At 57.8% G+C, this 27,998-nt stretch overlaps 2 protein-coding genes across 16 annotated transcripts; one reads left to right on the plus strand and one right to left on the minus strand.

Moving 5' to 3' along the window:
• Positions 1–136: 136 nt before the first annotated feature.
• On the minus strand, positions 137–27,987 carry NTMT1 (N-terminal Xaa-Pro-Lys N-methyltransferase 1). 15 transcript variants are annotated; one of them, XM_067743002.1, is made up of 6 exons: positions 9,073–9,187; positions 8,073–8,262; positions 7,597–7,684; positions 2,996–3,208; positions 1,939–2,191; positions 137–1,094 (listed from the first exon to the last, which is right to left on the minus strand). In XM_067743002.1, exons 4-6 carry the CDS (start codon positions 3,155–3,157, stop codon positions 838–840), a joined length of 672 nt encoding a protein of 223 aa, XP_067599103.1. In that variant the 5' UTR covers positions 3,158–3,208; positions 7,597–7,684; positions 8,073–8,262; positions 9,073–9,187; the 3' UTR covers positions 137–837. The 15 variants fall into 15 exon arrangements, with proteins under 15 accessions (XP_067599103.1, XP_067599098.1, XP_067599111.1 ...); XM_067742997.1 differs by having other exon boundaries at positions 7,505–7,684; XM_067743010.1 differs by lacking the exon at positions 8,073–8,262 and having other exon boundaries at positions 3,060–3,208; positions 9,073–9,219.
• On the plus strand, positions 12,349–18,658 carry C7H9orf50 (chromosome 7 C9orf50 homolog). Its single transcript, XM_067745454.1, is given in 8 exon segments — positions 12,349–12,660; positions 12,662–12,711; positions 12,713–12,843; positions 13,026–13,199; positions 15,486–15,550; positions 15,887–16,193; positions 17,709–17,871; positions 18,025–18,658. Coding segments are annotated over 8 exon segments (1,287 nt in total). The 3' UTR covers positions 18,110–18,658.
• Positions 27,988–27,998: the final 11 nt, after the last annotated feature.

Genomic DNA, 27,998 nt, shown 5'->3' on the forward strand with positions numbered 1-27,998 from the left:
CCTTTCCCGAGTTCAGGGTAAAGGGTCCACGGCAGCCGAAGAAGAGGCGGCAGAGGCACGAGGAGATGCCCAGCCAGGAGAGCAGCTTTCAAGCAGCACAGCACTGTTGTCCCAGTAAAGAAAAGCACCACTCCACACTGGCGAAGGCCTTTCCAGTACAGGGGTTCACCCTTTTATTTTTGACTGAAAATGCCCCCTAAGGAGGAGCCACAAGGCACAGCCGAGAGGGAAGCTCCAGGCCTCTCCCCTCCCTGCAGGCTGTGGTGACGGTCACGTTAAGGGCCCCAGGGCCCCATCTCCAAATAGCACCCGGAACGTGGACATCCCATCAACTGCACCGCTCGGCAGGCACCACGTAGGCTCAGCGCAGGCAGGAGGGTGCTGAGGGCCGCAGGCTCCACGGGCCCAGCTCCGCTCCCCTCCCCTCTGGAGGTATAAGGTCCTCGGCAACCGCTTTAGTGGTTACTCTCTTCCTCTTACGCCAGCCAGGCCTGTGGCAGGAAGGCCAGGTGCTGTTACTGGAGAGCAGGGAGTCTCACTTCTGATGGGACCGCCGGATTCCCACGAGGCGAGCATCGGAGGCCCAGGGGTCGCATGGGTCCACAGGGCCCAGTCCCCGCCGCTCACTCCGGCCTCGCTGCCCCATTCAGTGGCACCCCTCCCGACTGGGTCCCCTTATGCCTTTTTAATAAGAGTCTGTATAGTGAGTGGACGGCAGACAGGTATATTTCGTGGCCCCGCTCAGCACCCCCGAACCATCGAGGTTGAGCGTGTGGACCGCGTGCAGCTGCCAGTCCTCCCCCACCCACACTGGTCCCTCTCTCCTCCCAGCCCCGCTCATCTCAGGGCTAAGCTGTACACGTGGTAGATCTCGTCCGGAAGGTTCTCCTGCCGCTCCTGGGCCAGGAGGCTGAGGCCTGCGCTGCGGACGATCCTGTGGACCACATCGAGGTCCCGGCACACGCTGCTGTCCACATCGTCCAGGATCACGCCCTCCTGGGCCATGTTGTCTTTGATGACGATGATGCCGTTGGGGCGGAGGCCCCGCTTGCAGCGCCGCAGGAACTCGGCCAGGTGCTGATCGGTCAGGTGGCCTGGGGGAGGCAGAGGCCGTCACGAGGGAAGGATGCCAGCCCCTCCATGCCACTGCGTGTCCACTTGCTGAGCACTTCCTCAGGGCTGAACACACAGGGCCACTGGCTTTCAACAGCCCGGAGGGGTTTACCAAAGCCCATTTTAAGAGGAAACGGGCTCAGAAGTCACCTACCCAAGGGCAATCACAACGTATGCCGCTGGGATGTCACCCTGACTGGGTGACTTCCAGGCCGTGCCCAACACCTACACTCCACCCGCCCCTCCTAGGCCTGGATCAGCAGAGTGTACCAAACAGAGTTCCTTCCCTACATCACAACTCCTAACAGGCTTTTGAGGACCACAAAGTGCAGGGCAAATCCAGCGTGTTCCCAGCAGCCTGGGCCGCCCACCTGGAGGAGGTGGCCTGCTGCTAGGTGGGCAGCCTGAGGAGAGCACCCTGGGTACGCCTTCAGGCCAAGTGGGTGCAGGACCGGGTGGTAAAACGGCTCGCTCACCGCGAACGGCAGAGGGGCGGCCAGGGCTCCAACTCTTCCTCTTACTGAAAGCCCTTCTTATGAAAACTCATTTCCACATTCTTTGAATGCAGTAAGTTACTGATAATTAAAACTTTTCAACAACAAAATCTGTCCCCAAATGGGTCACAGCAGGTATTGAGTTGAAACAAAACATGGAAGCAAGTGAACCTTGTAGGTGGAGTCCTGGCGAGTGCAGGGAGGATTCCAGGAATGCCCGCTGGCCGCCCTCTGCAGCAGCGCCAGAGCCTCAGCTCCCACGGCCTCGGGAAGCCCAGCCTCTGCGGTGAGAGACGTGCAGGCAGACGGAGAAGGGGCGCGGGATGCTCACCTATCACCCACTGGATCCAGATGACGTCGTAAGAGTGCGGCTCCGGGCTGAAGTCCTGGAGGCCGCAGCAGAAGAAGTTCCTCACTCTCTTGCCTTCCTCACCCAGGTAGGTCTTGGCCTTGACCAGAAAGTCCTCCGTCACGTCCACCATGTCCACCACTCCGAAGAGAGGCAAGAGCAGCCTCTTGGTGATCCTTCCGATGCCGGCTCCGCAGTCCAGGGCGTACGAGGTTCCCGTCTTGTTTGGGCCTTCCTGAAAGAGCAGAGAAGGCACAGACTATAAGGAAGGGTTAGAAAGCCACAGGGACCCTGTCACTGCGAAGGGGCCTTTCCTCACGAGCCCCTGACTACTCAGATCAGGCCTGGGCACAGGCCGGCAGCTGGCACCGGTGGGGCCAGCAGTGGGCGTAAGCACAGCACAGCCTTTTCCTGGGCCACATGTTTCTAACGTGAAAGCCAACCTCCACTTAAAGGTGTTAAGTAGGTGCGTTCATCTCCTGTCACTCCTGAGACCCCATTAAAAGGACAGCAGCAGAGAGAGAATAAAGAACTCAAGCAGTGAAAGGATGGAAGAGGGCACTCAGTGAACAAATCTGGGAAGATGGAACGTGGGTGGAGCAGGGGGCAAGCAGCAGCCTCAGTGTTTGCCGAGGGACAGGCAGGGAGGCTCTGGCCACGGCGATGCCAGCTTGGCACAGAGGAGGGTGGCGGGGCGAGGAACGAGAAGCTGTGCTGGCCGAACGGCCAACAGCCACAGCCCATATGCTTGCAAACACGGCAGGAGAGCAAAGGTTTTGCCTCTGGAAAAATAGAACAGTTTGTGAGGAGACTGCTCCGTTCCGGCACCGAGAGGCCCCAGCGTAACAGCTGCCTCCTGTCGGGTGACCTTGGGGCAAAGCCTGTGAGTCACCCGCCCCACCCGCTCTTCAAGGCCTGGGTCGTGGACACAATGAGGTGACCCTGTGGCGGCGAGTGGGAAGGTGGCGCCCCACGCAGAGCAGGCAGTGCCACCGGCGCCACCGCCTCTCCTCCTGGAGAGCACAGCAGCCCTGCCTACCCTCAGAAACCTCTGCAGGAACTTCCGGGAGCTGGTGATGTCGATGCTGGAGATGTGGCCATACCCCCCGAGCATGCCGTCCACGGTGGCCGGGACCTCCTTCCAGTACGTCTTGGCCTTGGAATAGAATTGTTTCTCGTCCTCTATCACCTCGCTCGTCATGCTGTCACCAGCCACGTCTTTGCTCAGGCACCAGACTCAGCAGCGGTGTCCCTGAATAAAAAAAGGAGGGAAGCAGCCAGGTTGAGGGCCCTGGGCTCCCCGCATGCTTCTGCTGGTCACACGATCCTGCCTGACGCAGAGGAGTGGCCAGTGTCCCCCAACCTGCTTCTACCCATTAGAGGGCATTGCCCCCCGTCTCTTGCATTCAAGTCATTCTGCAAAGCTATCTTCATGTCAGAGCAGGACACCCAGAGTCCTGGCTTCTAGTTCTTTCCTTACCCTACATGACACCTGACTCAGTGGCTTCTGAACCCAAGGTACAGAGAACCCTGATCTACACTTAAGAGAAATGAAAACAAAGCAAGGAACCCAAGCCTCCTACAGCAGACATTCCGGGTGATCCCAGCAGGGCCCGAGGAGCCCCACGCCTCCCTTCCTCCGTCGCAAGCGCAGAAACAAGCTCACTGCGGGGTCCAGTCCACGGTTACCCATGAGCCTGACTCTGTGCCAGGTGCTGTCTGTGAACAGGGAGACGGCCAGGCGGATACACGATCAGACATGTGTGAGGGCTGCGGAGAGGTACAAGGTGCTGGCAGAGCACAGGTGTCAGGAGAAGCGACACACCAGCTAACATCGAGGATGAGGAAGCGTTCGCTCAGCAACCAGGAAGACAGGCGCGTGCGTTGCCCTTCCAACGGGAAACTCGGGGTCCTAAGGGTCATGTTTGCTAGTTCCGACTTCACACCAAAGAGCAGCGAGCCGGAACTACTCTAGGTTAAGCAGGGAGTGGCCTGAGATGTGTGCTTCTGGAAGGCTGCGTTGGCAGCCGCGTGGGCTACAGGGGAGAGTGAAAGCAGACGGCCGGGCCTTGATGGCAGAGCGGAGGCCCACCGCCAGCGCCACATTCAGCCAGCTGGGCCACACCGCGTAGGGGGTGGAGGGTCACACCTCTCCCGAGGCACCGCGCTCATCTACAGATGCTCGCCGTGCGCAGGGCCGTTCCAGCCGCCGTGAGGCTTGTCCAGATAAGGTTCAACACCCAGAGGCTTACAGCAGGGGAGACAGGGAAGAAATGGAACCAACGAGAACACGAGGCAGAAACGAGGACTCTCGTTGAGCCACAAAGGGCTATGGGAACTTGAGGGGTAGAGTCGTCCCTTCCGAATGGCGGGCGGGGCAGCAGCCAGGAGAAGGCCGGGCCCAGAGGACAAGGAATGCTCTGGAAGGGGACAGGGACAGAGCAGAGGTGGCATGGCACGCGTGCCACACAGAGGGCTGGGGACGGCTGGGCTGGCTGCAGTGTGGACAGAGAAAAGAGTGTGGGAGGTGAGCCCGTCCTGGCAGACGGGGCCTGGAGTACAGCGCCCTGAGTGAGCCTGGGGCCACGGGTCCAGTCTGTCAACAACGCGAAACTGATCAGCTGAGTTTCTGAAGGGCAGGGGGGTGCGGGGACCCAGCCTGCGGGGGCTGAGTGGCGACGGTGCAGGAACGGCAGCGCCGTGCCAGGAGACAGAACGGGGGTAGCAGCCACCCATCCTCTGCCCACACGCGTTGCTCACTCTTCGCTGGCCACTGGACCCTCACGACTCACCGCGACCCAGGCACCCCACGAGCCCCGTGTAGGGGAGGGAGGCGATGCACACGGTGGCATCCTACCCAAGGTCAAGGGGCCCGTGCGTTTGCCGAGCCCTGGGCCTTCCCCCGTGAGCAGCTGATTTTCAACACAGGGTTTCACTTACGTGTCACCTCAAAGAGGCCTTCCCTGACCAGTCTAAGGTGCCTTCCTCCAACACGCTTACCCGATGCCCGTGGTTCCTGCCTTCGGAGTGCGTATTTCTAGCTGAAATGACAGTTTACTGACCGTCTGGCCTCCACTAGAATGGAAGCCCCCGAGGTAGGACCTTGCCTTTTCACCACTGCGTCCCGGCACCGAGCCACAGGAGTCCCTCAGTGCAGGGGTGAAAGCCCCCAGTCCCCCAGGAAAGCTGTGCAAGTCTGTGCTCCCGGGGGCTCACTCCGCCCCCTTTACAGTACTCCACGGGGCTGTAGTTAAGTCACTGACCTCCCGGTATGGTCCTCAAAACCAGCTGAAACCCCCGTAAGACCGAGAAGTGCTTTAAGAGCTTCAAGAGAAGTAACAGAAAAGCGCCCTGAGGACAAGCACGGGCCTTCGACACACAACTGAGGGCCCAGAAGCAGCGCAGGGGAACAAAACAAGAAGCGCTGAGGATCTTCACTGCCATGGCTGTAGCTAGCCTCCGACATACACCTGCACTCTGAACTTGTCCTGGAAGACAAGGAACCTTCCAGAAGCAGCAGGACCACCCCAGCCAAACAACTCAGAAATGCTGCTCCCTGACGCAATTCCACTTCTGCCACGGCCAGCCCTTTCCGGAGACGCCAGCCAGCCAGTTGGGGCACCGGGGGAGGGCCTGGCCTGGCTGCTGGGAACAGATGGGAAGGGGGCCGCCGCCTCGTCCCCGGACCTGGCTCCTTCTGTGGACCCGGGCGTTCCCCGGGGACAGGGGTCACACGCGGGCCTTCTGCGGAACAGGAGGGAGCCGACAGCATCCACAGGCCCCACCAGGGTCGCCCTTAGACCTGGGCTTTGCCACTGTTTCCACCCTCCATAGACCCCTTCCACTGTGCCCCCAGAGACCCCTGGCTCCCCCCCCGCTTCAGGTTCTCGAATCAGCTCTCAGACGGATCCCCTCCCTTCCCTGTTCAGGTACAGGGCTTGGGACTCCAATGAGGACGGTTCCAGTTACGGCACCAACCCAAGAGCCCTTCGGGGTGACAGGCTGGGGGGCCTCAGTTCTAAATACTGCCCCCAGCCCTGGCTCACGGCAGCGTCCCACACCTGCGCCCCAGCCCACAGGAGGAAGCGGCGCGCTGCTTGTGAGAATGAACTCTCGTTCCAGCCTCCAGGAACGTGACAAGCAAAAGCATGTGGAGACCTGCCAGTCCCCAAGAATGCAGATGTGGCACAGTAAGTGTCACCGTAGCTCCCTGAGAACTGACAGGAGAGGGAGCCAGCAGCTTAAATGTTACCATCCACCTTCCTGGGTTTGGGGGCTGCTTACGTGGACGCGGTCTGAAAGGCCAAGTGGGCTCCCCAGCCCCCGCCGACAGGCACCACGGCAACTCTTTCCCAGCCCCTCCGCTGTCACCAGGAAGGACAGCACCAAAGCCGGCCACGCAGCCGTGCTCCCCCTCGGACGAGCTGAGCAAGTCCGGCCCTGTCCCCCTCAGGAAGGACAGCACCAAAGCCGGCCACGCAGCCGTGCTCCCACTCGGGCGAGCTCAGCGAGTCCGGCCCCGTCCCCCTCACACGAACTGCTGGCTTTGTATTTGCGTCTATCACCCCACTGGACTGGGAACTCCAGAAAGCAGTGGCGACACCCTGAGATGTATCACTGTATTTCTCCTGCGTCTCGTAGCTCATAGGTATTCAACAAGTTCCCTTCCGATCAGATGAACAGAATAAATCCGGGGCCAGACGCTTCCCTGGCTGTACTCCCTCTGCCTGTCTGTCTGCCTTCCCTCCCAGGAGGCCCAGGGACGCTAAGTCTACACCATTAGCCTAACACCTGCTGCGAGGTGGGTGTTTACCAACTGGTTTTGCTGAATGAATCGGAGAAGGACCTTTGTGCGGCCAGTCATTCTCCACTTTTAAGAAAATCCTGCAGACAAAAATCAAATCATTCAAACCTGGTATCACTGAAGCCCTTTACTGACGATACAATTTTTTGCTTTACCAAAAGCCTTACAACATGATTCCTTTAAATGTCAAGGTCCCCCGAATAATCCAATTTACAAGAATTCCACTTACGGGTACATTCTAGGAACAAGCCAGGGGAGGCACATCTAGGCCGGGAAATGGCAAGCATAACTCTGACATTTGTCCTAACAGCTTGGATTCATTAGTAAACATGAGTTCTGGGGCCCTGTCTACACTTTGCCTCCCAGAGTCCAGACTGAGGTGGGCAGGAGGTCCCTAGGAGTCAGAGGGAACGGCGGGGCTGTCAGTCAACCCGCAGGAGGTCCTCCTGCACTCTGCCCTGCTGGGATCACAGCAAGGAAGGAGCCACATGGCCGCAGGGACAGGGGAGGGGCCTGGGCGGTCTGGCTTCCTGCACTCTGGGCTAGCTTGGAGGGGAAGTGAGACCCTTTGCTCCTAGGGAACTTCTGCTCCTCAGCAAGTGGAATGTGTCTGTGAATCCTTCATGATCATCTGGCCACCTACCCACGCCCCCCTCCAAGGTGTTCAGGGCCACCCCGGCCAGCCGCCCCAGCTATTACTCTGTTCCCAGGATCCATGGAAGAGAATGGGGTTGGAACTGTCACCGTCAGGCTCTGCAGGCTCATCTCGTCCTCATTTACCAGTCTCTAAGGAAAAGCCTGGAAGCATCGGAAGGCACGAGCCCGCTTGATGTTACCTCTTCCTTCCCACACCCTCGTGGACAGGGCCTGTTCTCCCTGGCTCTGTGTGGACAGCCGTTGGACTTCTGAGAATGGCAGGGTGTTCTATGAAAAAGAAAGGGAGGGAGGGAGTAAAGAAGACCAAAAAAAAAAGGGGGGGGGAGCGGGATTTAAAAACAAAGGCTCTGATGGAGTTGAATGAACCGGGTGTGAATCCTGGCTCTGCTTCTCACTGGCTGTGTAAGCGCAGATAAGACACAACCTCAGTTACGTGTCTTTATCTATAAAATGGGAACAGCAACATTGACTTTCTAGGAAAGCTGTGAGGATTAAACGTGGATATACAAGCGTAAAGTGTTCCATACACTGCTGGGCGTGCATTAATCCCCAAAATCTCTGTCAGATGAGATTCTCATCGATTCTCTCCGCCAAGTGTGAAGCCCTAACGAGAAAATGTGCTGAAAGGCCCCCTAAACCAGAGTGCTGGCCACACCTAAGGGATCATGACTGGTACTGCCGGGTGGTCGTTCCAGTGACTCAGCTCCGCCAATCCGCAGAGGGGAGTGAGCTTCCCATCCACGGAAGCATGGAAACCCTGCTGGTTTTGGTGACTCTGTCTGTGATTCTAGGGCTTCTAGTCTCCACCAAAGCATTCTGCGTGTACTTCAACCCTCCCACAGCCCCTAGTTCACAGAGAGAAAAACCATTCCACTCATGGAGTAATGCACACACACAGAAAACCAGGAACAGAACAAGGACGGAATCCAGACTCCTTACTGGGTCAAGGCCCTAGTCCTCTCAGGGGTGCATCCCATCTCACTGGGCAGATTCCATACCTCCAGACCATGTGCAGTACTGCCCAGCCCCACCCGCAAGGCCTCTGCCACCAGCTGGTTCTATCCCTTATTGTACAGAGAAACCACGGTCCAGAGAGAGATCACAGTTGATGGGCAGCAAAGCCTGGGCCTTCTGATACGGCAGCCTCTCTGCCAACAGGCTGACCTTGGCTCCAAGGGCTCCTCGCGGCGGGCTGTCTTTTGAGCGGCACCTATGTTGACCCCTAACTGGGGTCGGGTCCAAGGTGAAATATGATAGCAACGCCTATGTAACCGGGCACTACCCTGTGCCCGACTCTGATCTGAGCATTTTACTCAATCCTCACACCCACCCTCCTAGTGGGTGCTCTCCTTACCCGTTTCTCACAGGGGAAACTGAGGCTCAGAGAGGGAAAAGAACTTGCTGCGGCGGGGGCCGGCGTGGGGGAGTGCCCTGATCAGGCCTGGGGGGGCCTCGGCCTTCCTCCTCCCACCCCACCTGGGGCCCAGGGCCGGCCGGCCTGCCGGCGGACCTCCCCGGAGTGCGCACGTGGGGCCCTGCCGGCTCGCGCCCGGGTCACGTGAGGAGCCGGGGCCTCAGGGCGCCCAGGCCGTTGGGGGCCGGGGCCTCCCCTCTCCCGGCGGCCGCCGTCCCCCGCTCCGCCTCGCGCTACTCACCCCACGCGGGGGCTCCTAGGACCCGGGAGAAGAGGACGGGGAAAAGGAAGGGAGGGAGGAGGCGGCGGCGGCGGCGAAGACCCCAGCAGCCCCCAGGCAGCTCCACCTAACCTCTACCAGACGCTACACCTCGCGGCGCGCGCCGCCTTTGTCCGCTTACGTCACTTCCGGGCTCCCGGGGGCGGGGCCGCATAGGGCTCCGCCCCGTGGGCTCCGGACCTAACTCGAGTACTGTCCCGGGAAGAGCTTCCAACTCTAAAAAACCGCAGCGCCGACCCTGTCCCGCCTCCAGCTTGCAGCTCATTAGGAGCCGGCACGGCTGGACTTTTAAAAACGAGCGTTCTGTGGAGTTTCCACTGGGTAAAAAGGGGAGGGGGAGCCTTATGCAAGCCTTAATCCCACCCATAACAATTAATATCTTAAAATATACAGATCAAAAAGAAAAAAAAAGGAAGAAAAATACCCTTGACAGTGCCAAGGGGTTGCCACTCCAAATAAGCAGAGCAAATCCATGAAATTTCTGTTCCCAAAAGATTGCCCTCCCCTAGGCTCCTGCCATACACAGAAATTCTGGAGCGGTCCCTGAAGCAGCCTTGATGGAAATGAGAGTTTGCAGGTAGGTAGACCTTGTGAACTTTTCCAAGCCTCAGTCTCCACTTCTGCCAGGTAGATGGAATGCTCTGAGGGTTAAATTTGTGGGATATTATGCGTCAAGACTTCAGCCCTGTGCTTGGAGCCGGCTCTCAGTAAATAGAAGCTGACTCATAATATTCGTCATAATATTCATCTATGTCATCATATTCACAATATTCGTCATAAGTTCTTTTTTCCTGAACTGACATCCTGGCTTAGATTTACAGTGCCTTCCTCTGGGCGTCGCACCAAGGAGGGGCTTAAAATGTGTTTGCTCTAATGAAGAGAAAGCTATGGGGGGGGTGCCCTGAAAAGCCCCACCTGCTTTTGAGTCCCCCAAATCTGTCCGTATTATGTGGCATCCTCGCTAGGGCACTGCAGGTCAGACTTGGTTCCCCTGGCCTGGGCTCCTCTCCCAAGCTTCATTTTCCATGTCACTATGGCAAGGGGATACATCTTGGGCAATCTCAATCTGGAGGTTTCTATAATCTTTGGGGGGCAGCTCTGAGCCTAGCTTTTTTAGGGGTGCCTAAAAATCCACCCCTACCTTTTTTTCCTGTCAATGGAAGACAAACTCCCTTCCCTACACCTGGACTCCAAGGCCTTTCCAGGTCTGGCCAGTCCACTAACCTCAAAGCCTCTCGCATCTCTGAATTCCCAAGCCTCGCACATAGTAGATGCTCAATAAATGTTTGCAGCATGTAAGGGCTGGAGGCCTCCTTAGAAATCATCTAGGTAGTCTGGTGTTCCTCATCCATTTTTTAAAAACTCACAAACACTTAGAATAAATATAAAAATTTCTCACCTTCCCCACACAATGTTCCGTCTTCCCAAGGAGGTATGCCCTTCCATCCCTGGTTGAGGAGTATTTTCGGAAATGTATTACATTGTCTGGGATGCCTCCTCCAGGCAGACATCTTGTCATTTGAATTCCAAAGTCATTTTATTCATTTTCAAATTGTAAAATCCTACCAGGCCAGTGAAATTACTGGTCCAAACTACACTCGTCCCCCACTCAAGTTTTACAATACAAGCTTTTTCCCTGCCCCCTCCCAGCCAAGAGTCACAGGTGGAGGCCAACAGTCCATTTTACCGTGGAGCCCTGAGAAAGGAGAGATTTATCCAGCACCACACAGCAAGCAGGAACAGAGCATGGACTCACAACTCGTTCCTCATAGTCTCCAGGCCCACCGCATTCTTACTACCCAGTCTTCTAGTGGAAGTTCCACCTCCAAACCCACCCAGCCCAAACATGACCCACCTGAGCCTCCCGGATCCAGAGAGGGTAGCTGAACCCAGGGCCCTCCATCCCTGGCTTGGGCCTGGCTGCCCTGGCCAGGAGTCCCACGCTCCCTTGTGACTGCAGCCTTGGCATCCTGAGCACAACAGCCCCGCCCTCTGCCCCCCAGCCTCAGTGCCCACTTCACCTTGGGCGAGGGGTGGATCATAATGACCCTGAAGAGGCCATGGAGGCAGCAGGGAGGGGCCAGCAGAGGGACCAAGCCGGGAAGACGGGCTCTTCCAAGGAGCAGCCCACCTGGTAGGGGGCTCTAACTTCAGGGGACCGTCTCCGGCCCCGCCCCAAAGCCCCACTAGGGTGAATGTGACACTAGAAACCAGCTCAGAGCTGACAACAATCTGGGAGTGGGGTGTGGTAGGGAGGAAGCAGGCTCTGAGATGCCAGTGTCAGAAATGGGGGGTGGGGGGCTTCCCTGGTGGCGCAGTGGTTGAGAGTCCGCCTGCCAATGCAGGGGACGCGGATTCATGGCCCGGTCCGGGAAGATCCCACATGCCGCGGAGCAGCTGGGCCCGTGAGCCATGGCCGCCGAGCCTGCATGTCTGGAGCCTGTGCTCCGCAACGGGAGAGGCCACAACGGTGAGAGGCTCGCGTACCGCAAAAAAAAAAAAAAAAAAAAAGAAAGAAAGAAAAGAAAAGAAATGGGGGGCGGAGCTGGGGCTCTGTCTCCCAAAGGGGGAGTTTGTTAAAAATGTCTTGCCCCACCCCAGACCTCTGAATCGGAATCTGGGGCATCTGTATTTTCACTAAGCTCCCACCCAAGGGACTCTGGGGCTCCAGAAGGAATGGGCAGCTGCTGGGCAGGTCACCCTTTCAAGCTGGTTCCAGGTTTCCCAGTTCCCACCCCAGCGCTAATAACAGTAATAGCACGTTGAACACTCCAGATGCAAGTGCTCTCTACCACGTGGTGCTGTTTCATTCTCACAAAGGAGCAGGCGCTGGGTTATCCCCATTCTGCAGATGAGGGCACTGAGAGCAGTTAATTAATTGGCTTGCCCAAGGGTACAGCTAATAAGTAGTGGAGCTGAGACTAAATCCTAAATAATAATTTTAAAATATAATAACAACAGCAGCTAGGCTTCCTTGAGCACGTACAACGTGCCTGTCATTATTCTAAGCCATTTAAACGTCACAGTAACTCAAAAAGTGCGTACTCTCACCGTCACCGTTTTTCGGTGGGATGAGGAAACAGAGGATCGGGACGCTCAAGCCTGAAGCCACTTACTGTCTGGCGAGCCAGTGGTAGTAGCCCCGAGCCACGCTGCCCCGCTCCGGGCGCTACGGCCTGGAGGCGGGTCTACGCCCTCCTCTCCACTTCACACGGCACCGCCCCCACTGGCTTGAGGATGCCCTCAGACATGCCCCGGCGTCGGCCCAGCTCCTGTGCCCAGCAGATGGCGCCCGAGGGGCTCCCCAGCGGTGGCGATCGCAGACGGAGAGACCCGCTGCTGCCGAGGCTGCTGCTGCCCGAGCTCCGAGCAGCCTCTGGCGCGGGGGCCTCCGGGGGCTCCAGGGCTTCGGAGGGCGGCGCCGAGTGGTGGGAGGCCCCCGCGTGTGAGTCCTCGCCCTCGGATCCCGGGGTGGGCGTCAGGTGCCCCCGGTCGCGCCTGCCCGTCCTGCCCACCGTGGCCCAGCGGGCGGCCCGGAACCGACCAAGGGCTGAGGTCGCTGCTGCTGCCGCCCACGCTCTTGGCCGGCGAGGCCCGGGAACCGGCGCCCCGGGCCTGGACAGTGCGAGGAACCCCGACTCTTTGGGCGACCTCCTAGGAGAGTTCCTCCCCGGCCGCAGCAGTTCCTGCGCCAGCTCAGGGCTGAGTCTGCGAAGCAGCCGCGACCACCGAGTGAGGCCCCTACGGCCCCCACGGGGGGGCTGAGTCATTTCCGGTGGGGGTCCCACCACCTGGCGTAGAATAATGGCAGTGTTAGCAGAGTATGCCCGGCAGAGTCCTGGCGATGGCAACCACCCCTTGAGGGCGGGTCTACCACTGCCCCTATTGTACAGATGAGTAAACTGAGGCCCAAGGCCATGCAACCAGGAAAAGCCTGGTAAGGATTGTCCCCAAGAGAACACTCAGAACTATTTCCACCTCTTCCTGGCTCCCAGCATCCTCACCATCACAACATCAAAGGGGTGTGTCAGAACACTCTGGAAGTCCTCCGCAGTGTCCCCGCTACTCCTTCCTCCCAGACCTGGGGTGTCAGTGACCTGCTGGTGGGAACAGGGTTGTCATCAATGCTCTGACTATGGGGGATCCTGATCGCTCATGCCAGGTGTGGCCTATTTGTCTTCCAGGGGCCAGTCATTGTACTTCAAGAAGAGTCTTAAGAAGATCTTGCTCCATCAGATACCTGCCCTCTCCTTCAGGAGAGGTCACTCTCAATTCACCACGGTCGAGAAGACCAATCAGTGCGTTATGGGAGGATGGGGTAGGGGAGTGGGGAGAAAGGGCATTTCTTTCCTTCCTTTCTTTCCTCTACATTTCACCCATGAATGTATCCATCTGTCCACCTGTTCATCCATCTGTGTGTCCATCCATGAATCAGGTCTTCTCCCAACCTGTTCAAGGATCGTCCATCAACATCTATGAATCCATCCACCCATGAATCAGGTCTTCTCCCAACACCTTCATAATTCATCGATGAATCCATTCATATATTCATTCTCCCATTCACCCATTCATCCTTGCATACATCTTATCTGTGAACCAGGTCTTTTAAAACCTATTCATGAATCTCTCCATCCATCCATCCACCCATGAATCAGGTCTCCTATTGATCCATTAATCCACGTATCCCTCCATCCAGCCAGCCAGTCAGTCATCCAGCTATCCCCAAATTCCCACAATTCTATCCATCTACCCATGAATCCAGTGATCGATCATCTACCAATCCTTCCATCCACCTGTAAGTCCAGGATGCTATCCATTTTTAGTCTTGAAGCCACGTACAAGTCTACACACTCATCTACATAATCATTCACCCACCTATGCATCCATACATGTGCCCATCCTCCTAAGATCCAATCCTTGTATTAAGACCTCTTCGGGAATTCCCTGGCGGTCCAGTGGTTAGGACTCGGTGCTTTCACTGCTGTGGCCCAGGTTCAATCCCCGATTCAGGAACTAAGATCCTGCAAGCCACGCGGTGCGGTCAAAAAAAAAAAAAAAAGACCTTTTCATTAATTCATCTATCTGTCCACCCAGCTACCCAGTCTTCCATCCTTTCACACAACCCACCATTCATTCATCCATTTCTTCCTCTAACCTTTACTAGCTTTTACTATATGTCAAATATCGGAGGAAGTAAAATAAGGGATGGGGGTAGGAAGAGCCTGGGCATTAGAGCTTAACTGGGCCTAGATGCTGTAGCTCTAATGGAAGGGGAAAAGAATACAGAAATAATTCCTCCTGCTTAAACAGGCTTAAACATGGATGAAAGGTGAAGAGCATTGCCCATGAGTTTAAAGACCAGGGAGAGGAAATACACTAGACCTGCCATTCCTTCTCATCCTGGACCCATGGCAGACAGTACTAACTGATTACAGCACTTTTCCCCCACTGAGCCTCAGAACCCTTCCTGACACAGTGCTCCAGGCAGACACCACCAGTGGATCAGAGCAGGTGCCAGAAATGAAACACATTTGTCAACCCAGGAACTTTAAATCAATCAGACCAAATAAACACACTACTTCTCATAAGATATAATAAATAAGAGTGTGGAACGCATTATCTTGAATGTAAGCAACAACAGTGTTTCACATTCAGGAGCTAATTCTTGAGCACTTTAAGGTGTGTGGGGTTCCCTAGTAGGCCCTGCTGGGGACAGCTGGGTGCATTAGAACACGCTCCAGCAGCATTTGAGAGGAGAAGCTGAGATTTCAGCCCAGTGGGCAGAGCTGGGGCAAGCTTTTGGCTGGTCCTGAGGCCAGCACCAAGCGGGCATGGATAAGCAAACAGCTGTTGCATAACTAGGTCCCAACGCCTGTAGCCGACACTGTCTTGGCCATCTCCTGGATGCCTGGCTCTTCAATGGGCTTATGAAAAGCGTCCCCTCTGTGTCCAAACGGACATAAAGATGTGGACAGATACATGGAGTCAGATACATCAATAAGCATTGTACGTAAGGTCAAATGTGGCATTTCTGAATAACAGAGCTGTGGATGAATGAAGCAAGCCCTCCTGCAGCCTTGCTCTGGAGGCTGAAATTAATAAATGTCACCATAACAGATACCCTTCATTGCGCACAGGCCCCTTGCCAGGCCCTGTACCAGATGCCTCACGTAAGTTAGTTGATACTCACCAGACTCTTATAAGGATGCTATTATCGTGTCTGCAATACATAGTACATAATTTAAAAGGGAAAACTGTAAAATGGAGACTTGAGGGCAGTCTGCCCCATGTCGCAGGACTGGGAAGGGGCATAATTGAAATTGACGATTATAAGGACAGTTCTCAGTTAGAGATGCTTACCCTTGGCCCTGCAGACCCTGGCCTGGGTGGTGGTGCGGGGGACGGTGCTTTTCAGTCCCTGTCATCGCTTCACAACCCTGTATGGTGGGCACAACAATGATCCCCATTTTACAGACAAAGAAACTCAGGCTCAACAGAGTCAGGACTGAAACCCAGGACTGCCTGACTCCGGAGTTCATCTCCTTATTTTCTCTGCTGAATTGCTTGATATATAAGAGAACTGGCTCTGGAACCAGAATTCACATCTTGGCTCCACCCCTAACCAGCTGTGCGATCTTGGGCAAGTTGCAAAAAACGAAAAACAAAAACGCTCTGTGCCTCAGTTTCCTCATCTGTAAAATGGGAATAATAATCGTGTTTCACAGAGTCGTGTGGGTTTGGTGGGCTGATGCCTGTTACAAGCCATTGACTGAAGGGCAGGAAGTGCTCAGGAGAGGCCAGATGTGGTTGTCAGGATCCCACAGGGAGCTCTGGCCTGGTGGATGTGTGTTGTCAGGGTGGCATGAGGGGCTGGGGCCTCAGGCCCTGGTCCTCCCCTGCCCTTCTCATCTCTCTCACCAGGCCCCACACTACACAGGCCCCCAAGCTCAAGGCCGTGCTCACCCACAGCTCCTCGGGGGAAGGCTCAGGGCACCGCAGGCGGTGTTGCCCTTTCTGCGTGCAGTTTGCAGATGAGACGCTACGGTACACAGCGCTCCGCTACTGGGAACGCAGCTGTGCAGGTGAGCAGACAGCAAGGGAAGCTCCAGGACTCCAGAAAGTTCCAGCCTGAAACCTGAAGAGCAGAGGCTGTGGCCCTGGGTCCTGGGAGTTAGGGGCCGGCCAAAAAGCCCAAGAGACCATTGATCCTGTGGAGGAGGCCCTTGAACTGGCCTCTCCGGAGGCTGTTAGGGTGACCCTCAAGGACCAAGTAGAGGGTCTGAGGTCCAGCAGAGATGTCCCAAGGCTGCAGCTGTGGCCCAGGAAACAGTGGCTGTCCAGGCCTGGCCACCACGGAAGGATTTCTCACTGCCAAGGGTTCCCACACACTGTATCTGCCCACCTTGGAACCCACAACCTCAGCCTGCAGACCCCGCACATGGCCTCCAGGGGCTGGAGAAGGTAGGAACAAAGGCACCCGAAGCATCCTTTTCCCATATCCCTGAAGGCAGACCTCAGAGGCCTGGCTTGGGAGGTGCCCAGAAAGTTCTAGAAGGTCACGCCTCCACGGAAGGCTGGCACTGCCTGGTCCAGCAAAGAAGCTAGGAACCAACCACCAGGCCCAGGTTCCCAGGCAGAGCTTTGTTCGTGTTGGCACAGTTTCCAGTGTTTTCTGAAGTGGGTGTCAAGCGGTGGGAAGAATACACGTCTTTGCTCTGGTACGATCTTTCCTAAGGCCCGCTTTCCCCATCTGCCCAGCCCCTTCTCTTCTCAGGATCCAGCAGTCCAACAGCCTCATCTATTTATTAAGCACCGACTGTGTGCGCTTTCAGGGATCGGCTGCCCCAAAGCCTCGCTGGGGGCAAAGCCCTCAAAATCCAGGGCCTTGGCGGATTCAGAAGGAGCCCGACCCATCCCCCTCAGGGTCACAGGAAGTTGGAGGTGGAAGCTGCAGTTCTGCCCAACTTCTGGTTGTTCGATGGGGCAGCCAAGGCCCTGAGGGCAGATGACACAGCAGCTGAAAAGAGACGCCAGGGTGCCCCCTGGCCACCCCTGGGAATCCAAGGAGAGGGAGCACCTGGAGAAAGTTTCTTGGGAATGGCCGTTGGCTGGCCCGGGAGACACTTCCTTGACAGCCACTGGGCTGCGGTCATACCCCAGAACACCAGAGTGGAGCTCAGCGGCTGCTTCCCAGCCCTTTCCATCCTGAGGAATTCAGGGTTCCTGGCCAGCCGGAGGGGCAGCTGTTGGACAGGAAACACCCTCCATCCCCATAGGATTCTCAGCATCGTCTCTTGGATTTACATGGTGGGACGACTGGCCTTCCGACTGTGGGAAATGGGGCCCATGTTGGGCTAAAGCAGGAGTGGGGGTGTGGGGAGGGGGGAGGGGGCACAGCTTCGGTGATAGAGGCAGAAACAGTCATGCAGGATAGTTTTAAAACCAGAGCCTTCCCTGGAGGCAGCCAGAAGGCCCTGGGAGCCTTGGGTTGCCATGGAGACGGGACTCTGCCAGCTCTTGCCTGCCAGAGGGAGGAGGGGGGGGGGTATAGGTGCCCCGCCTGGGTAGAGATCTCACCCGTGCTCTCTCTCCTCCAGTCCGGCAGGGCATCCTCGAGAACAGGACAGCCAGCGGGTCAGCAGCATCGGAGCAGGTGTTCGGGAGTGTCGGGAGATGGCTGGAGAGTCTGCCCAAAGCCCTGTATCCCAGGGCCAAGGAGGACACCACAGCCAACTCATTCAGCTGGGACTCCCGTGGCCTGTGAGGCCTTGTGGAAGGGGATGGGATTCATGCATCTCCTCATCCTGTAAACCTCCCGGTCCAGCTGTGGTCTGGGCCCTTGAGGGCTCTGCCAGCCATGGGTGGACCTGGGACTCAGGGTCCACACAGTTCATGGGCTCCTGTCCCCCTTAGGTCCACCCTGGAGCCGAAGGACCACCTCTCTGAGGACACCTCTCTGAACAGCAGCCTGCCCTTCATCCCCAGGCCCACCACCTAGAGGCAGCGGAGCGGGGGCACCTCAAAACCTTTCTGGAGCAGGTGGGCAAATCGCCCTGTTCCTGGAGCCGGAAGCTAGTGAGCAACTGCTGGCAGCCAGCCACCTGGAGCCCCCCTGCCTGGTGGGGGTTGGTGCCCAGTGGGGTGGCCAGGGCTCTGGGTGAAACCCCCGTATGTGCTCGGCTAAGGGGTGGGCTCTCAGGCCAGGCTGCCTGGGTTCAGATCGCAAGCTCCGAACTTTCGAACGGTGGGGTCTTTTTCGTGTCAGTTTCCGCATCTGTAAAATGGGGCTGACCACAGTGCCTGCCCCCTCGGGCTGTGGTGTAGAATCCCCCTGGGCCCAGGGAACCCCATCTCCTGCCCAGAGGCCCCCCAAACGCCCAGCTGGTCCCCCTTCTCGCCTTAGGAGTCCTTCCTGCCCAGCTTGGTGTTGCGCACACGGTCCTGAAACAAGGCCGCCCTAAGGGGCACCAGCTTCCCCTGCCGTCAACATCACGTCGCGCTCAGAGGTGAGTGGCTGCTGGTGCCCAAGCCCAGGTGTGGACACGGGGGAGGGGTGAGGAGAGGCCTTCCCTGACCCACAAATAAACGCACATCCCCGGTGGCTGGTATCTGCCGTCAGGGCTCACCTTACAAACCTCTCCTAGTTGCTGGTCTTTGGGGGTCCTGGGCCAGGGGGAGGGCTGGGGCGGAGTCACAGCTGGGATGAAGATGGGGGGGCAAGGCATCTTCAGGGGTCAGGCTTGTTCCAAATGAGCCCCTCTTCTGGGAGGTGGGAGACCCTGCCACACATCTCAAACCTGGGACCAAGCCTCTGTCAACCTAGATCAGCCCACACCTGAAACAGGCACCTGCCCCAACCTCCCCCAGCCCAGCCTCCATCTTTGATGGGAACCAAAGGCTGCTTGCGGACCTCCCCTGTGGGGTGAGGGCATCCAGACTGTGGCCAAAGGGACAAACATTTGTCTTCTGTGTTCCCAGGCCAGAGTCTTATCCCTGGAGGGCAAGCATCTGGGTAGGCAGGGGTCAGATGTTTCTCTCCCACTTAGGGGGGCAGTGTTCAGGGTCACACAGGTGGTGGCACAAGACAAGGTGGCAGGAACTGCCTGGAGCTTTTCCGACCGCTGCACTGACCCAGCAGTTCCACCCCCATTTGCCTGTCTGCCGGGTTTGGCCCTGCCACACACCTGCGTTCCAACTGCTGGGCAAAGTTTGGGCCCCTCCCCTCTCTCCTAGAAGCAGCGCTCTGGCTCCAACCCCTCGCCAAGGCCGGGATCGAGGTCTTTATCGCCACCTCCTGGCCAGTGAAGAAACAGCCACGGAATCCACACCCAGGCGCAGTGCTGAATAGCAAAGGCTGGGATTTGGGTTGGACCGGCCGTGGGGATTTTAGGGCCAGGACGGGTTGTGGATGGGGGAGAACTGTTTCGAAGGAGGGCCCTGGCTCCAGAAAAGGCCACGGATCTACCAACCCTGTGGGGATGGGTGGGAGCAGTGCTACCATTCCCCTTCACTGGGGAGTGTAGTGGGATTCCGATCCCTGGGATGACCTATCCCCTCCATCCCCACTTTCTGGACTTTCACTCCTCCCCCACTGCCCCCCGGAATACTCATATTTCCTGGAGAGCCTGCGGGTCCCGGAGGAGGCCTGATTTTACTGCACCTTTTCTTCGTGGCCTTGCACAGCCCACCTGGCCCTCTCCGAGCCTCAGTTTCCCCCGGCAGAGCCGCGGCGGACCCCAAACCGGCCACCGGCTGCAGCGTCGCGCCGCGCCCACGCGGGGGCAGTGTTGGCCTGGCTTTGGCGCCGCCTGGCGCGGCCGAAACTTCTCAGCCTCTTGCTAAAGGGTCGGAAACTTTTCCCCTCGCGCGGCGCTCGCGTCTCCGGCCCTGCGCCGCGCCGCCTCCTTCCACCTGCCCGAGTTCGCTGCCGGACCGCGGGGCGGGGAGGGGAGGCTCCCCAACCCCCAACTTCTCTTTCTCGCTTTTCGTTGTTCAACCAAAATACTGCTAAGCTTGCAACAGCGCCGTCAGCCACGAGCACTGAAGATTGAGTCCCGCGTGCAGCGCACAGCGGCGGGGAGCGGCCCTGCGGCGTCGGGGCTCCCAAAGCGGGGCGGCCGGACAGCGGCCTCCCGGCGGGGACCTGCCCGGTGGGCTGGGGATGGGGGCCCGGCGGGCGGCCACGCGGGGTCCCGCAGCCCGGTTTCTCGGGGACCCCTCTGCTCTCTGCCCCCCCCCGCCGCCCGCCTCGCCGGCCTACCTTCCGCTCGCATCGCCCCCCTCGCCCCCGCCCCAGCCCTCCATTTCTTCCTTCCCTCTCTCCGTTCTCCTCCCCTTTCCTCCCTCCGCTCTCTCTTCCCCTCCTCGACAAACATGGATTCTGCGTCAAGAGGACCTTCAGCGGCAGCCCCGAGCCTCCCCTCCCGCCACTGCCAGCAGAAACGCAGGGACACACAGGGACAGCCGCAGACAGGCCCCCGGAGACGCGCCCCACGCGCACACCACACACTCGTCGCGCACACACGTCACACACGCACACAGATAGGCACCACAAACACCTCCACACCCACACTCACACCCATGCAAAGACTCACACCACGACACTTAGAAACCCCACATACTCACAGAGGACACGCGCACGTCCTCCCCAGCTAGGGTCTCCCAGCGACCGCACCCCGACATTCCAGAGTCCACTTGTTGCCTTGGAGGCCGCAGATGCAACCTCCACCCCAGCCCTCTGTAGACCTTTCCAACATGCCCCTGCCCTAATGCAGGCAGAGCTTGAACTTGAATGTGGGGTGACCAAGAAGGGGGAGTGGAGGGGAGGGAGTGCTGCAGGGAGGGGATGGACCCCTCCCCAGGGACCCCAGCAGGGTCCTTTTCGCTGGTACATTTCCACTCAGGGCTGGCAGGTGGCCAATCCCGCCTGGGCTCCTGGGAGCAGTGCGGCAGGAAGGCTGGGGAAGTGGCCGTGGCTGGAGCTGGTGCCCCAGCTCTTGCTGCTTACAAGTTCAGGGTCCCCCTGAATCTCTGGGGGTGGGCAGGGCAGGCGTACCCCCAACCGGTCTCTTCCAATTCCTGTCTGCCCTTATCACAATAGCAGCCGCACCCCATTCCATCTGCCACCCACACCCCGGCCCTGGACCATGGGAAGACTGGGGCCAACCCAGGCTGGGGGGCAGTGGGAGCTGGTCTAGTTTTGGGGGTGGCGGGGAGGGAGGAATGACTCCCAACCCAGGGCAGAAGGAAGTGATGGGAGAAGCAGGAAAATGCTCCTTTCTCCTCGCAGTCCCCACCTCACTGGGCCTCTCCACCCGCTGCAAGGGCATCTCCTTAGCTCGTTTGCAGGTAAGGAAACCAAGGCCCAGAGAAGTTAGGGGGTCTTGCCCAGGCCATGCCAAGCGCAGGAGCCAGAGCTGGGACTAGGTCCACGCGTGTCCTATGCTAGTGCCCAGCCTTCAGCCACCCACACCCGTGTCCTCTCACAACCATTTGTCGCTGGGAAACCGAGACCCAGAGAGGTTCATCACTTTCTCAAGGTCACTTCGTTCTGAAGGGTTGGAGTCAGGATTCAAATTCAGCAGGAAGAGATGCCGATGATGTACAATCCTGGGGCTCCCTCGCCCCAGGGCAAGCAGGGGGGTCTGGAGGACCCTTCCTGCCCCGGTTCCTTGCTCCTGCACGAAGGGCACCTTGGAGGCAGGGAGACCGGGGGCAAGGTCAGGGAGGGAGAGAGATGTATTTGGAGGTGGTGTTTGCGGAGGATGTGGAGACTGGCAAGTGAAAGGACAGGAGCAAAGGGTCCTATGAGCCGCAAGCCTCAAGAATTGCCCAGAGGGTGGGGCTGGACCCGCGGGGAGGCGGGAGGGCAGCGCTGCCTCCAGACAGGGGCGTGGTCAGAGAGGGTCCCTGTCCCCCAGCTCGGAGAGCAATGAGGCGCCACTGGAGACATGGAACCCGAGAGAGCAGGTCCCACGGTGGGCTCTGGGGACATGAGCTGCCCCAGGGGCTCATTCACTTTCATTCTGCGGGCAGTTCGGTGAGCACCTACTGTTTGACACACACACACACACACACACACACACACACACACACACACACACACACACACACGCTGGGCCCTGGGAGCACAGTAAGGCATAGCCCTGCTCTCAGGACACTATAGTCTGGTGGGGGACATGGACTCCAATGGGCGATTGCAGGACACAGTGACAAGTGCTGTGAGGGGAGGCCCGGGCTTTGGGGGCCCAGGGTGGACACCTGGGCCTTTTGACGACAGTGAGATGGAGGCATGGTCAGAACCAGACAGCAGACCAAGAGCGCGGGAAGGGAGGTGATTGCTACAGGCCCTACGGCGAGGCTGGTGCCACGATTCTTAGCATGGGTCAGGGTAGGGCAAGGGGCCCAGGAGGGCTCTTGATGACGCAGGAGGAAGGGCCGGAGTTCCCCTAGCCAAGACAGGCACACATACACACACACCCTCTGCCCCGGCCATGTGGGGCTGCGCACTGCTCATTCCTACTGCCTTTGTCTGTGCCATTTATCCTAACTCCCCCCGACGCCCTGCCCTGCCATGTCCTCTCTTTCCCTGACATTTCTGCCTTTTGGGGCCCTGTTGTCCTTCCCTCCCAAATATGCCCTAAGTGACAGATGGTCTGCAGCTTCCAGGGGCTCCTGCGGGGGGCCGTCAACCCCCTCCATGGAGACAATGCTGCCACCTCCACAAGCCTCAACATTCCCCTGCAAACAGCCTCAGGAAAGGGGGTGACACTGGTGATGTTCATTGTGCCGTTTGGGCCCATCAGAGCCAGCTTCGGATGCTGGGTGGAGTCCGAGCCAGCAGCAGAGATTGGACCCAGCACTGGGTTCTGGAACCCTCTTGAGTGGTGGCACTTGGACCCAAAGAGCCAGGGGCGGCTCATCTGCCATCTCCCATCATGAGGCCTTGGGGACCCTTAATGACTCACCCGCCAGGGTTTCCGGATTTATTGTCTGCACCTGGCAGCCCTGGGGATGGCGGTGACACCCGCAAGCTCGCAGGGAGCCCCCATCTGGGCTCTGGGCTGGCTTCCAGCTCCCCCAGCTGCAGGGCACAGCAAACCCCAAAGAATCTTCTTCCAGGGACCTGCTGGCCCAGGCAGCCCGGATCCCTCATGTGCATTCTCCAGGGGACGATGCCTCCCCAGGGCGGCTCCCGAGTAACTGCTGACAGCCCACAGCCATTCCATCATGTTAACCAAGGGTCCACGTGAGCAAGACAGACCTGGGCCCTGCCCTCACGGAGCTCAGAGTTCGCCGGGGATCACAGAGGCACAGTGACAAAGGCTATCGAGCAGGTCCTTGTACAGACATCGGTCCAAAGACTGCCATGCTTCAGAGCTTACTGATCCATGAAGGAGGGCGCAGCTCTGTGAAGTAGGCACACCCTTAGCTCCATATTACTGATGAGAAAACCGGGTCACAGAGAGGTTAAGTCACTTTCCCAGGGTCACACAGCTGAGCTCCAGAGGAGAAGTCAGTGAGAAGTGCTGTGATGAGGGATGTACAGGCAGGTGTGCAGGGGAGCACAGGGCAGCTGCCTTCTCTGAGGTGAGGGTTTCCTCCTCCAGAAAAACTAGCCCCAGATTTCCTCTGGCCCAGAGGGAAAGGCCCAGGAGGGCAGGACTGTAGCCAGCATACACAGGCTGACTATCAATGGTAAACTCCGCCCACACCTCAGTTCTGTTCCTTCTCCCGTATTCATTCACAGAACACATTTATTGGGTATCTACTGTGTACCAGGCTCTGTGAACAAGACAGACACACTCCTGCCTCAGGGAGCCCACATCGTGGTGGCCAGGCAGATACAGATGGGGTTGGGCTCACAGTGTGTGACCCCTGCAGTCAGCCACACAGGGGCTTGCCTAAAAGGACCCTCCACTGAGTTTAACGCCGTCATCTTGAGATTCTTAATTAATTTTGAGCAAGGAGCCCTACATTTTTACTTTGCCCTGGGCCCTTGCAAACTGTATAGCTGGTCCTGGACACAGACATTACACTGTGGTGAATGCTGGGCTGGGACTACAGGGAGGGCTGGCAGGAGGGTCCACGAGGTTTGCTGGAGGTGGCAGTAACACATCGGCTTAGGAGTAGGCTTTCTCCTGACCCCAAATCCTTTCATGGGTCCCCAGCTCCCTCAGGGCAGCTCCCTGGGAGCTGGGTCAGCATGAGGCAGGAGGTCAGGACCAGCAAATCTCCAAGGGGACTTTAAAAACACCCCTGCATGTCTGTATCGACTGACTAACGCATGCCCAGCGTCGGTAGGCAGAGGCCAGAAACCAGAGAGAAGAAAGCCCTGCTCAGCCGTCCCCGACGAGGCCCTGGCCCCTCCCACTAGGTAACAACGTTTCCTGGGCACCTTCCTGAGTTATTCTGCATCATACAAGGAAGTGCTTACACGCGTGTATTTGTGTATGGTGATACTGACTTTTTCTGTTTGTTTTTTGGTGCGGTGTCGATTTTATATACATGCTGTATTGCACACACTTTCTGCCCTTAGTGTTTCCACTCGTCAGTCTAACTAGGAAATCGGGGAAGCCTCTTTCAAGGTCATTTAATTGTAGAGATGGAGAAACTGAGACCCAGAGTGTCACAGCAAGTGTGGGTGCTCTGGTGGCCCAGGCGTGGCTCCTGGCCTTGGTGTACAGAGACTCATGGTCCTTCCACGTGCTCATATATGCCCAGGCCTCCCTGACAGCCTCTCTCCTGTCCTAATTTCAAGGACTACCGTGGAGGGAGCCAAAGCTCCATCCCGTGAAGGAGGTACTGTGATGATCTGCATTTCGACATGAGGCTCAGAGAGGTGTGGCCACCATCTTGGGGTCACACAGCTGAACCAAGGTTGGAACCTGCAAAGCTGCACTACCTCCCAGGAGCAGGTTCACATTTCCCTGGGGGAGGGGCACTGCCCCTTGCCATATAATCACAGCTTCCCTGATGCCAGAGGGGGAGGCCCCTGACTTCAGCAGGTGAAAATTGGGCCAAGGACCCTTCCAGCCTGACAGAGCCACCAGGATGGAGCTGGCGGGAGTCCCAGCAAAGCCTGGAGGGTGGGGCTGAGCCAGGTGGCCTTCGGGGGAGGGGGGCAGGTGTGGGTGCATCTCCCCTAGGCCCCAGATGCATGGAGGCTCCTGGCAGGCGCCCCTTGGTGGGCTGTGCCTGTCGAGAGGGCTGGCATCAGCTGGTTCAATGTGTCTGGGGCTGCCGTTCAGCATTTGGGTTCTAAGGTTATTTTTATTGTGTTTTGTTTATTCAAAGCTCGCCTTTGAAATCTGTGTTAGAGCCTCCCCCATCCCGGAGAAAGGAGCTGGTTTAGCTACAACGCGCTGCGTTGTCTCAACCTTAAAAAATAATCCCCCTTGAGTTGGGGGCTCATTGTCCCTGGGCACACACGGCCTCCCAAGTGTGGGTGCCAGTGGTGGGTCAGCAGGACAGCCCGACACCCGCCTGCCCTGCCGAGCAACCCCAGGCAACGGGCAGCCCCAGAAGGTGGGCCCTCCAAGCACTGGGGGTGCCATGGACGCTGGCGAAGGAAGGCGCAACTCTGGGTGGTCATGAAACCTTCTGACGAAAGCCAAGGACCTTATCTGTCCAGGAAAATGTACCCACGCACGAAGCTTTGCAGTCAGTTCCAGGAGCTTCTAGGACTTCCTGGGGCCCATCCACAGACCCCCTCCCTCCAGTTTAGAACGCGTTCCTAAAGGAATCCCACCGTCAGCCTTTTTGGAATAATAAGGAATAATAATCGTAATAGCCAGAATTAAGCAGTTACTCTGTTTCAAGGGCTGTACCGCAGGGTTCCTCAGATAACTCACATATGCCTCATGATTGAGGGTCACTCACCCAACGTCACACAGCTGGTAAGGGGCTAAGCCAGGATCTAAGCCCAGCCAGTCCAGCCAGTCTGTACTCTTAACCTAACCTTAACATACACACATGTGTGCGCAGGTACATACGCGTGTGCGTGAGGGCACACACACACACACACAGTGCCTCAGCACACCTGTGGGTTAGCGCCAGGGAGAGTCTGCGTGGGGAGCCCCAGGTCAGGCACCCAGGCTTGGGGGTCTGGTCAAGCTTCACGACTGGGGTCCAGTCCTTGTGAGGATCAGATGAGACCCACCTGGAGATTCCCCAGGCTCAGGGCCAGCGTCCCGGCTCCACCATCCCGGGATCTGATATTATTTTGAGGGAAGGAACCAAAGTGGGTGTCCCACAGTGCAGACACCCCTGGAAGACTGCCACCCAGCACGAGGCAGTCTCCTCCTCTCCCTCCCTCGCCCCTCTTCCCTCCTTCCCTTGCTACTGTCTCCCTCCCTATTCCATCCTCCCTCCCTCCCCCATAGCCCCCCTCCCCCCTCCACAAACAAGGCAAAGACCAGGGTGGAAACAACTCTACCCTGTACACAGCGCACTTCTGAGAAGCCCAGACCCCGTCTTGGGGAGCCACCAGCTCTACCCAGTTTGCATGTGGGCTGAGCCCTCAGACCAGGCCAGGCTGCCCAATCCAGTTGGCCCCTCCCTCCTGCCCCAGTGCAGGGTGGACAGGGCCGGGCCTCCACGGGCCTTCGAGGCTGGGATTTTCAACGTTTGTGGAGTTAAGACCCTAATACTATTTTCCAACAGCTTTTGGTGGTTTGATAGAATCGCGGGTAAATCTAACTTGCGAATTTTCCCTTCTGATCTCCTTCCTTCTTCTTTTAGTAGCTCAACAGAGTTGGGTTTAGAACAGGGCTGGAGACCGCTCCCACCTCAATCCTGCTCCCAGCCGGGGATCTCCCAAGGAGACCTGAAGTCCTGGGGTGTCACCCACGTGGTTGCGGCCTTCACTCTCCCCTCCCCCCACCTTGCCTCTTCTCCTGCCACCAAGCACTGACCTGGCCCACGCAGGCTTTTCCAAGCCGTGAGGTCCTGCCCCTCCGCCTTCTCCGTGGCTTCTCCCCTCTTCTGCAGCAGGCCAGACCCCTTCACGCCCTCAGGGCCTTTGCACCTGCTTTCCCCTCGGCCTGACATGCTCTTCCCACTAGCTTCACTGACTTCTGTTAAACATCAGGCCTCAGCTTAGATGTCTCCTCCTCAGGGAAGCCCTCCTGGATCAGAACCGAACAATGGTTACATGACTGGTGCACAGAGGACCACTCTCAGCGGACCCTGAGTTCCGGGAGCACAGGGACTGAACAGGTCCCCAGCCCAGACCCTACCACACAGGAGGCCCTCGATAAATGTTGGGCGAGGGGGCTCCCTGCTGTGCTCTGCGCCTCAGTTTCCCTGCCTGTAAGGTGCCGTGTGACGATTCTCTGGTGCTCCCTGTGGGTTTCTGGCAAGGATCACACTCATTTCACAGTACGTGACTTCCTTGATTATCTGATTTTCCAGGGAGGAATTCTAAATCTCTGGGTTGGGGTGGCATCTGCCTGATACCCGGGCACCCATCCCATCCCCCCAGACTGAGTGCACCTGACATCCTGGGGAGGCCCATTAAAACCGCCCTCTCTTGGCAGATAAGGCCCTGCACAGAGAAGCACTTCCAGGCTCCGCAACTGTGTACTGTTTGACCCATGAGGTGGGGGATGGTGGTGGTGACACCACTGCTCTCTGTGGCCAACGCTATCAGATCAGGCACCGCGGCTCAGTGTGGGTTCAAATTTTGACTTGGTCATTTCCCGTGAGACTGAGGCCCACCCTTCACTCCTCTGTGCCTCAGTCCCTTAGCTATATAATGGGCATAATAACAGTACCTCCAACTGGGGTTCTTGTGTTGACTGAGATGGTTCCCTGCCTGGGCTCTGGGGAGCCCTGCCCTTCTCATCCCAGAGGCAGCAGCTAAGCTTCAAATCTCTGGAGAAAAA

This window comes from Pseudorca crassidens, chromosome 7 (assembly GCF_039906515.1).
Source record: "Pseudorca crassidens isolate mPseCra1 chromosome 7, mPseCra1.hap1, whole genome shotgun sequence".
Lineage (NCBI taxonomy): Eukaryota > Metazoa > Chordata > Mammalia > Artiodactyla > Delphinidae > Pseudorca > Pseudorca crassidens.

Excerpts from the sequence above, each read along its gene's own strand:
- NTMT1 (XM_067743008.1), bottom strand. The coding sequence starts at position 3,157 with ATGACGAGCGAGGTGATAGAGGACGAGAAACAATTCTATTCCAAGGCC. Across the intron at positions 2,192-2,995 it reads TCCTGCAGAGGTTTCTGAGG|GAAGGCCCAAACAAGACGGG; the intron begins GTAGGCAGGGCT and ends CTGCTCTTTCAG. Across the intron at positions 1,095-1,938 it reads CTGGATCCAGTGGGTGATAG|GCCACCTGACCGATCAGCAC; the intron begins GTGAGCATCCCG and ends TGCCTCCCCCAG.